Genomic DNA, 11,646 nt, shown 5'->3' with positions numbered 1-11,646 from the left:
CCAAAATAATGAAACAAAACAAACATCACAAGCACAGAGAAAATTCTCAAAAGACTATTTGAAGAAAACTCCCCAAATATCATAAAAGCTGAAAAGATATGCACTCAAGTTCAGTGAGCCCCAGAAAGTATAGACCCCCAAAGGAAAATCACCAAGACAATGAAAACATTTTCAAAAATCAAAGAATAATTTCCAAAAGCAAAAAGTTATTATAGAGGTGAACCAACTAGACTGTCTTAATTTCTTTGCAGAATACATGCAGGAAAGAAGACAATGGCATATAAACAAGAAAAAATGAAAAGGAAAGTTCCAGCAAATAATAACAACAAATTTACCTCCAAATAAGATGGCAAAAGTTAGAATATTTCCAGATAAATATAAATTAAAGGATCTAAAAACAAAGAAAACAGACCATGCTTGCAAGAAATGCTGAAGGGAGTTTTTCCGATAGAGAACTCACAAAAGCAGTCAACACTGGAAATTAAGAACACATGACGCCATCACCCAGAAATCACCCCAGATATGAGTATCAAAAGTAAGATATCCCTTTAGAACTGAAAACAACGAACCGGACACATCAATTTGTAAATGATGTCAACTATAAACACATGCCCAAAAGGGGCAAAATGGTGTGGTTACAGAATTTGCAAATGGAAAAAAAAGTCAATATCACGATAGAACAGATTGTTTTAAACTTGAGAAGATAATAAATTACAGAGTAGCTACAAAGAAAATTAATAAACCTTCTCCAAAAAGTAAACCATAAAGATTCAGTAAACACTAATGCAACAAAAGAAATTATAAGAAATTCTTTAAGCAAAATGCACAGCACAGAAAAAACATATGAAACTAAGAAACTATGTGTCGGCACCACATGAGAAAACACAGCAAAATGATAGCAGTGAGGGCATACCTCTGCATAATTACACTGACTGTAGGGAGATTAAAGGCACCAGGGGAGAGAAAGGCAGGAGCAGAATGGGTAAGAAAGCAGGACCATCGATATGCTGGCTGTAGTAGAAGAAACAGCTTAGACACAAAGAACAAGATAACATAAATATCAAAGAAGGAAAAACATTTCTAAAAAGTGGCATCCATATAAGAGCAAGCGTTTCTGATACGATAGTAATTAAGACAAAAATCATCAAAAGAGACAAGGAAGGTCAGTAAATAATGATTAAATGGTCAATCTACTCAGAAGATTTAATCATAATAATTACCTACTCATCCAATGAAAGAACCTCAAAATACATAAATTGAACCAAAACAGAATTAAACAGATTTATATACACAGAGTAGACTTTAACATGCCACCTTCAATGAAGGAGAGAACAACTAGAAATAAACTCAACAAAGATATTGAATATCTCTTCAACACAGTTCACCAACTATGCCCTATAGACATATACAGAACCCTCCACCCAACCATAACACACATACTTTTGCCTAGTGCACATGGAACACTTTCCAGAAGAGATCATTCATTTCATTATGCCACAAAGCTAGTCTTCAAAAACACCAAAATGCTAGAAAGCATTATCTCAGACCACAATACCATAAAATTAGAAATCAGCAATCAAATGCATGGAGACTGAATAACACCTTGCTTAAAAACTACTGGGTAGTAGAAGAAACAAAAAAGTATAGCTAAAAATTCCTTGGATTGTATGGATTGTGGTAAGAGTTGTATGAGCCCCTAATAAAATGATTTTTTAAAAAGTCCTTGGACCAAATATGAATGAAAGTACAATATACAAAAGCACAGTAAAAGCAGTGTGGGTTGACATTTTATAGCAATAAAACACGCAGCAAAAAAGAAGAAAGAATAAAAATAAATGCGAAAAACCATTTCCAACAATTAGAAAAAGAACAGCAAAATAGGTCTACAGTCACCAGAAGGAAGGAAATAATAAAAATTTCAGTGGAAATGAAATGAATGAAACAGAAAAGCAATAGAGGGAATCAAAATGAGAAGTTGATTCTTTGGAAGAATTGATAAAATCAACAAACCACTGGTAAATGTAACATAAGCAAAGAAGATACAAATAACATTATCAAAGGAAATAGGTAGTCCCCCAACAGAACCAATTGAGGGTGCAGGGAAGGGTGAGATGGGGCAAAGCATCACAGAAACTATGAAAACTGTACTACAACAGATATGAAAAACCTTAAAAGACATGGACACATTTCTAGAAGTACAGTACCTACCCAAACTAATAACATGTGAGCTAGAAAACGTGAACTGACACAACACCCCCAAAATAAGTTGAACAGCTTATAAAATAATGTCCAGGCAGCTTAATGGATAAATGCTTCCAGACATTGAAAAGAGAGCTGACACCAACTCTATTTATTCCATTTCAGAATATAGAGAAAATATGGAATACCACCAACCTCTGATGCCGCGGTTTCTTGAGCAGGGAGAATGAACGTGGAACCAAACAGACATACACACACACACCGAGAAAATACAGGACTGCAGCACAAAATAGACACAGACAGACACGGTACAAACTGCAGCCTTGACAGCCCGCAGTGCTTTATTTTTGAGTACTAAATACTGGCAGTGTTCCCAGACAAATTTGCTATTCCCACGCCTGAATTTCTCATAGCCTTGAGAGTGAGTTCCGTATCTCGGCCCATACTGCTTGTTTACATACTACCGGGGAAACACTGTTTGCAGCTACTCCCACAAACTCCTTACCGTTTGCAGTTACTCCCACAAACTCCTTACCATTTGCAGTAAGGAAGCAGTTTATGAGAATCAACGAGGACAGATGTTTGCGTACTGTCCTAGACAGATACATGACACGAGACACAGTGCTCCTCTCATGGCTCCTTCAACCTCATTTTATGAAGGAAGCCTGTCACACTAAATTCTCAACCAAGTCCTAGTCAATACAATTCAACAACATCTTTAAAAACAAGTAACTAGATCATGACTTACATTCATAGATTCATAGAAATTTACCAAAAACTCAAACATATCCTCAACAACAAACCTTCAAACACTCTAATTTTTAAAATGGGCAGAGAACGTGAATGGACACTTCACTAAAGAAGACATTCAGGTGGCTAACAAACACATGAAAGAATCTTATGATCATTAGCCATTAAAGAGCTATATATCAAAACAATAATGAAATATCATCTCACCCCAGAATGAAGAGAAAAGATTTTTTAAAAATAGGAAAGAGCCAAGGCTAGGGAAAGTGTGGAGGGAGCTCCTGGGACAGGAAAACGGTATAACCACTGTGGAAAGTGATCGCATGCTTCTTGAACAAAATTGGAACTAGAAATGCAATATCATTAAAAAAATCCCAATTTAATTACATACCCTCAAGAGATAGTAGCCACAACACGAAAAGATACATACACACCATGTTCACTGCAGCATTATTCATCACAGTAAAGAGATGGCGAGAACTCTAAGTGCCTATCAGCAGATGAATGGATAAACAAACTATGCTACGTACACACAATGGAATAATAATCAATCTACAAAAAAACCCCTCAAAACATGGATGAATCTAGAGACTGTTATGCTGAGTGAAATCAGTCAATCACAAAAGGGCAAAGCTTTTATGAGCCCACGAGTGTAAAAAGCCAAGGAAAGGTGGACATACAGACAAAGAAACATTCTGTAAATGTTACCAGGTGTGGTAGGGAAGGTGGTAAAATGCTAACTAGAAAATATACACATATTAACTTGGGTTAAGGCAGTGGTTCTCAACCTGTAGGTCGCAACTCCTTTGGGAGTTGAATGACCCTTTCACAGGGGTCGCCTAAGACCATCGGAAAACACTTATTTCCAATGATCTTAGGAACCAAGACACCGCTCCTCTATCCATCTCCAGGTGGGTCCGCCCACATGCAGATATACCCACATATGAGTACCCAGCGTGAAGACTGTTACCCATGCTACACCATGCTTCAAGACAAAATTTCATTTATTTGTCATTAGAAAAAAATATTTCACAATATATAATTATATATTGTTTTGTGATTAATCATTATGCTTGAATTATGTTCAATTTACTTACAATGAAAATACATCTTGCAAAGCAGATATTTACCTTATGATTCATAACAGTAGCAAAATTACAGTTATATAAAGTAGCTACAAAAATAATTGTATGATTGGGGGGGTCACCACAACATGAGGAACTGTATTAAAGGGTTGTGGCATTAGGAAGGTTGAGAACCACTGGGCTAAGGGGAAGACAGTATATAGTAAGGGGAGGTCAACCTCAAAATGACCTACACAGATTGTGATAGGAGTTGTATGAGCCCCTAATAAAATATTTTAAAATAAAAATGACCTACACAAAGGGAAACACTGGGTAGAACTCAAGAGTTAAAGACAACAAAAGCAAATACTGTATTATATATCCACGCCTGCAATAATAGTAATAACAATATTACAATGAGTGGTGGTGTAGTGGATTGCATATTGGGCTACTAACCACAAGGTGAGCAGTTTGAAACCACTTCATGGAAGAATGACAAAGCTCTCTGCTCCTGTGAATATAAACAGCCTTGGCAACGCCCAGGGGCAGTTCTACTCTGTCCTGTAGGGTCGCTGTGAGTTGGAATTGACAGCAGTGAGTTTGATTTTTTCAATGAGTGTGAGTGAATACATTGATACTCAAGATGAACAGATATGGGAAAATGAATGTGACTACACACCTATGGATATACATACTTGTACACACACATATACATACAGACGTACATGCCATAGATATATATGGCAGAGGATATACATTACTACATATTTATTTACATGTGCTACAAATATATCCATGAATAAGCATATAGAGGTCAGAGTTCTGAAAACGTCTCAACCATGACCAAACACCTTAAGGGAATAAGTCTCTGAACCAGGGGCCTCAGAACCATAGTCTTGACGTCAATGTCAATTGTTAAGGGCAGTCCTTAAAGACAATGTTCTGTATACTGGTCTCTTAAAATCTTGTGAGCTGCCATCTAAGGTACAACTATTGATCTCTCCCTGCCGGGAGCAAAGAAGAGTGATGAAAATCAAAGCTACAAGGAAACACTTATTCCAGAGGGCTAATGAACCATGTGAACCCTGGTCTCCATGACCCTGGGGTAGGAAGAGCTAGCTGATACCCAGCTACCACGCTGGCAGCTCTGGAAGGGATCACACAATAGGAGGAGGCACTGGGTTAAGTGAGAGAAGAATGTGGAACAAAACTCAAAATCATTAAAAAGAAGAGACTGACTAATCTGTTAATCCCCAACTCTCTGGCCTTCAAATACCTTACAAACCTGAAATGGAACTATTCACCCTGTGGTTCAACTTTTAGGCAAATAATGGACATGTCTCTAGAACAGTAACACTAGGGACATGCCACTATACCGCATCATAAGGGCAGCATTAGCCAAGGAACAAAGCTGAGAAGGCAGCAAGCGGTCTGAAGGAAGGACACATGGACATTGTGGCCACACGGAGGGAGCAGGGAGGGTGCTGCGACATTGCGGGGAAGATAATCAGCGTCACAACCCAAACGTCTATGAACGGTCATGTGAAAGCCAATTTGCATCATCAATTCTCACCCATATCACAGTAAAATGTTTTCAACAGCACGCAACCATTTGAAATCATTCCTCCTACTTTTTCATCTCTCCCTTTAAATAGTGATCTTATAATTCTTTAGATTTCTGGTACCTGTGTGAATCTGCATATAGGTGAATGTAATCCAGAGTATGTTGTTTTTCCTTATTATTAGTAAAAATCAGTTTTAAATTCATCATTGCCAGAGATGCAAAATCATTAATAGTGGCACAATACCCCGCACCCCACCCCCACCCCAGATCCTCCTGTGTTTCTGTTACTCCCACTTTCATACAGGAGTGATACTAAAAAAGATGAGTCTATTGCTGTTGTCTTTAAACAAGACCCTGACTCTGATGTCCTTTGTAAGGCTCCGTGCAGTATACTGGATCCACAGTAATCCCCGACTCTCCATGAACACGAAAAGAACCAAAGCTAGGGTATTTCGAAAGCTGATTTTTGTCCCCCTCAGGAAGCGTTCCTCAAACCAGTCTCTGGGTTATGATATTAGAAACACATCTCTCATTCCGAAGCAAATTGTTGTCTGAAATTATTTTTTCAGTTCTAAACTCATCGAAATGCTTTTCTGGTCAATGTACATGTTCAGCAAATAGAAAAGAAATCTGATGGCACTGGGCCTTACAGTTTACAGGCCTTCAAAAGGAGCATTCAAGGTCCTGTGTGACTGAGGTTTAGTGAGTGGTCTAGGGATATGGGTCTCAAAGTGACCACGAGCAATAGCTTCACCTGGGAATGAATTATAGGTACGGATTCTCCACAATTGCACAAGATCATTTGCTTCAGAAACTCTGGGGGCGTTCCCAGAAATCTACATATTTACAAGCCCTCCAGGTGATTATGCATGGGAAATTTTGAGAGGCAAGGCATTGGTCAGTTTATTTTGGCAGATATTGGCATTTACCCATTGTTAAAAGGGGAGGCAGGGGATGTATTTCCTTCTCCATCATCCTCTGCGTAGGAAGTTACAAGGAAAGCCAGTTTCAGAAGGATTGTTGTTACAAATATAAATATGTTAGCAGTGGCCTCTGATCCATCACACAGTCCATTCTGTAGTCTCAGTGACTTGGCTGCAATGAGAGATTCCATGGAATTAAAATGCAGCGAAACACAGACTCCTCCATCAATGACCAAAGGCAGGACCTGGCAGAGGCTTAGTCAGCCTGGATGCCACTTGAAGGGCAGTGTGGATGCTGGAACCACCAGCCCAAAGCAGAGGTGCTCTGCATAGTTTTAAGCTTTCTACATATAAAAACTACTTGTCTCACAGTTTAAAATCACCCCTCATATCTCTTGTGTTAAGTAACAGCATCCAAAGCCTGCGGGAGTTGTGTCCTTTGTAGAAGCCAACCAGGTGGGCATCTGAATGTCATTGGTGTTAGCTGCCATGGAATTGGTCCCAACTCATAGTGCCCCATTGAATGAAACACTGTCAGTCCTGTGCCATCCTGTGCCATGATTGGTTGCAGATTAGACCATTGTGAATTTTAGGTTTTCATTGGCTGTTTTTTCAGTAGATCCACATGCCGTTCTCCCTCTTTGTTTTACTCTGGAAGGTCCCTGAAACTTATTCTACATTGTGAATATGTGAGCCTCCAGTGAAAACCAAATCGAGGCTGCACATGAGGCCCGCTAGTTCCAACCTGGATCTCCTGCACAGAAGGCAAAAATTATCACTGAAGCACCACTAAAAGATGGGCTTCAGATTAGGTGCATCCAATATGGAATAACTGCCTCGCGAATAAATCAAAACCAACACAGACTGCACTATTCACCTGAAATGAAAATTGTTCTCATTTTATTGAGATTTGATTCACACACACTAAAATCTATCTGCTAAACTTTACAACTTAGTGGGTTTTATTATGTTGACAACGTTGTGCCACTATCACCAACATCTAACTTTAGAATATTGTTATCACCCCCATATCCATTAGTAGTCATGTCTCTATTACCTCCTCCTTTCCATCCTCTGGCTACCACTGGCACTCTGTTTCTCTGGATTGTGCATCTTCCAGGCATTTCATATAAATAGGATCATGCACTATATGGCCATTTGTGTCTGAGTTTTTCACTTTGCATACTATTTTCAAGGTTCATCCATGTATAAGAACTTTATTCCTTTTTTTATATATTGACTTATTACATTGATGGACATTTGGGTCATTTCCATTTTTTAGCTATTATGAATAATGCCACAATGCATGTGTTTAAAAGTTTTACATGGACCCAAATCCTATTTAATTGGGGCTAGGGAGGTCCCATGCTTGCTATTAGTTGGAAGCAATAGCAAGTGGGTTTTGTTTTGTTTTGTTTTACCGAGGGCCCATGACATCGGTGGTTTCACCCCCAGGTAATGTACAGTGAGAACCACTGACTTAGAACCTCTATTACTTATTATGTGGCCCAGGGACGTGGGGTTCAGGATCCCCTGGGAGCTGATTAGAAATATGGAGCCACATGCCTTACCCCAGACCCACTGCATCAGAATCCACATTTTAACAAGATCTCCAGATGTCCAAGTGATTGTTATAGTTGAGAGGCATTGGTCAAGGGAACTAGTCTGAGTTCTTATCTCCCAAGTGTACTTTTGACTCACTTACAAACTGTACACCAACCTCTAAACAGGAAATGTAGTAGGGCTGCTTTTATCCCCTGCACAGCTTTCCATATGACATTGGAACCAGAGAGAGAGCATGTCATTTGGCTCTCCATGTATCCTGGTGCTTAAGACAGAACATACCATAAGGAAGGGGTGAGATAAGATTTTTGAAATCAAAGCCGGGCAAGATATTGCCCCTTCAGCACCTGCAGGTGGCATGCAATGAACCAGTTCTGGGAACACCGACCCCTGTGTTGTGTGGGTTGGAGCGTCTTGCAGTAACTTAGCAAGGTATTCACCAATTCTGATTCCCATTCCTTTGCTTGTAAAATGTGGATGTTGCTGCATGCCCCTCCTAACAAAGGTGAGTGACAATCAAATGTATTTGGACACTGGTCACAGTTACTGAAATTGTGATATGCCTTCCCTTAAAAACATGAAAAAAAAAGTAGGATTGGTGTCTGTGAGATTCTAAAAGAAAACAGAAAGAACCTGAATACATTGGCAAGATTACTTTAGTTGGAAATGATAAACTGTAGGCATGAAATGTTGCACATCCTGGTGCCTAAATGATCGACATACAGCGAAAACCACAGGGGAAGGGACACAGCGGTCGATGTGAGATATGAAAATAATAATAATTTATAATCACCAGCTGTCGGGAGGGTGAGGGTGTGAGCTGGCCACACCCTGGTCACTAGAAGCACCGGAGGAACAGAGGGAGAGTTCACACCTTTCTGGTCGCTGTCCTCTGTTACGCGGCCCTGCTGGAGTGAAGCGCATTTTTCAAATGCCTGGTCAGGACGCTACAAGGCAAAGGCTCACGAGCAATGTCCCTTCTGTGTCCTGGTTCCTGTTTCTGTAGTTTCTTCTCGTAGTTGGGGTCAAACCACCTCTCTAGCCCTTTCTCTGCAGCTCAGAGTTCCAGGATGATCATCTTCATCAACTTCACTTGGTCTTTCCTGTCTTTTTTACAGGAAGTCTAGATAACCTGGCTGCCGATTCAGCTGTCTTGCTGGAAGTCTCCCCACATATACTTTTTGGGGTGCCTCTGTATGTTGATACAAAGAATTTGTTGCAACATATAAAATGCAAAGAATTTCCTATAGAAACACAATGTTCCTTATTTTCTGAAAGAAAGAAAGAAAGAAAGAAAGAAAGAAAGAAAGAAAGAAAGAAAGAAAGAAAGAAAGACAAAGTTGGGGATGTTTGGTCGATTTCAGCATGGCCACGTGGGTTGGATATGCCTAGTGCCTGACCCCTTTGTAAGGAGCAGCTATTTTTCATTCTTCCTCCTCAACTCCTTCTACCAACCCAATTCCACTCATTAACAAGCTTGCCTGGCCTCTGCACCTGTCTGAGCTTGCTACCACAGCCCAGTCAGAGGCTCTAAACAGATGCACGCTGTGCCATTGCTGCCGAGTTGATTGTGGTTCATAGCAACTTCATATGTGCCAGAGTAGAACTGTGCCCACAGGACTTTCAATGGCTGCTGTTTGGGAAAGAGAACACCAGACATTTCTTTTGAGGCACCTCTGCCAATGCAAACCTCCAACCTCTCTGTGGATGGCGTGTTGTGTTAATCATTTGCACCACCCAGAGACTCCTATGATAGTTGTCGTCATGAATACATGGGCTTTCTGGCCTCAGGGTCAAGTCTGCTGAAGACAGATTAATGTCCAAAATCCATTTGCACAGTCCCCACATGGATAAGCCTCGGGGAAATCCCCTCTGAACACAGTTGAGGGATGTGGCAGACAGACAGACAGAGAGCATTGCAAAGTCGATTATGGCAGCGGCACTCAGGTTAAAATGTAATACCTCCTCACTGGATCCCCCTTTTGACTCATTTTAAAGTTGTCTCAGTTTTTAATACTTCCTGCTTTTTTAATTGAGGTTTTTCTATTTTTTGTCTAGTCATGGTGGCAAAGTTTTAAAATTTTGTTTGTTTGCTTCCTGATTGTATTTTGTCTGGTTTTCTGCATCTGAAATCCAGGATAAGTAGGTCTGTAGAGACAGTAACTGGAAGGGGCCTGCAGGGGGGATGGGGGAATGGGAAGCCAACAACACCGAGTACAAGAAGAAAATGTCCTGAAATAGATTGTGGTGATGACTGCACAAATCTTCTTAATGTAATCAAATGATTAAATTGTATGATAGGTGAAGTATATGCAATAAAACTTTTTTTTTCCAAGATGGGCTAATGTGAGCCTGCCTCTGAGAAATGACTAGGCTAGTCTTTTAAACATTATTATTGTAAAAACATGAGGTGGTCTTGGTACAGGATTGACTGGATCAGTCTTCTGGGTCCTCCTTTTTAGGCAGACTTTTAAAGCATCGGGGCAAATGGGCCTGTGAGGCAGGTGGTCATGGAGGTGACCATGACTCACCATGTGGGAGCGAGTACAGTTCTCTGGGCCCTGGCTCTGTGCTTCAGCCCTGTACTTGTGTGTCCATTTTGGACAAGGCCAAACCTTTCCAGCTTTAAGGAGCTCAGGTAGCTCAGTGCTTACGTGTTGAGCTGCTACCTGCAAGGTCTGCAGTTAGAAACCACTAATTCCTCTGAGAGATAGAGACAAGGCTTTCTACTCCTCTAAAGAGTTAGTCTTGAGAGAGAAAAAAAAAAAAAACCGGAGTTGGTCTTGAAAATTCACAGGGGCAATTCTACCCTGAACAACAGGGCTGCTATGACGTAGCATGGGCTCATCGGCAGCAACGATCCAGCCTTAGGGGCTGGCAAGAACTGCTTATATCGTGGTCAGTTCAGATTTTCCACATTCAGAAGGCTTCTCTCAGGTTTTCTCTCCTGGTCTTCTGGAGGATGTAGCGTGTCTCAGTAGGGCCCTGGTGAGTCACGTAGTAGATGACCCACGAGCAGTCTTTCCACGTCTGCCATGCTCCAGCCTAAATTGAAGGCGACTCTCTCTCCTTCTGTATTACAGGTATCTTTTGTACCTGCAAATTAAAAGAGATATTTTCCATGGTCGACTACTGTGTTCCTTTTCGGATGCAGCCTACCTGGGGGCCTGTATCATTCAAGGTGAGTATGGCCTGGGCTTGCCCATCCCTTCTGTTGCCCTGGGCTGCCAAGAGGTGTCTGTAGAGCCTTGGTGGCTGTGAGCCCTCCTTCTTTCTCCACTTGTGCATATCCTGCCCATTTGATAGCAGGTAGGACTGGGTAGCTTAGCAACAGAGGCCCTACTTTCCAGCCCTCCCAAACCAGTGAGTCCTGGGGGGAGATTAGGCTGAGGCATTTGTCCCAAGCGGCCTCTGTCAGTAGAGCTCAAGGTCTCTCTGAAAGTGTCCGGATTGTGGGTTTTCCAAAGCTCTGAAAGGGTGGGAGGTATTTCTGTTTTAAGCTCAGACCATTGCCTGTGGGACTGCATGGGCACATGGAAGGAAGGAAGGAAGGAAGGAAGGAAGGAAGGAAGGAAGGAAGGAAGGA

General features: G+C 41.0%; 1 protein-coding gene across 1 annotated transcript in view; it reads left to right on the top strand.

The window, feature by feature from the left end:
* FRMD3 (FERM domain containing 3) overlaps positions 1-11,646 on the top strand; it is a 359,195-nt gene that overhangs the window by 242,813 nt on the left and 104,736 nt on the right. The window contains exon 5 of the mRNA XM_030887907.2: positions 11,144-11,251. Within this exon, the coding sequence (XP_030743767.1) occupies positions 11,144-11,251 (108 nt within the window). The remainder of the gene's footprint in view (positions 1-11,143; positions 11,252-11,646) is intronic.

This window comes from Echinops telfairi, unplaced genomic scaffold, assembly GCF_000313985.2.
Source record: "Echinops telfairi isolate 266 unplaced genomic scaffold, ASM31398v2 ScPeMD7_7429;HRSCAF=8467, whole genome shotgun sequence".
Lineage (NCBI taxonomy): Eukaryota > Metazoa > Chordata > Mammalia > Afrosoricida > Tenrecidae > Echinops > Echinops telfairi.
The sequence above is the reverse complement of the archived record's forward strand: the minus strand, read 5'-3'. Positions and strand labels throughout refer to the sequence as shown.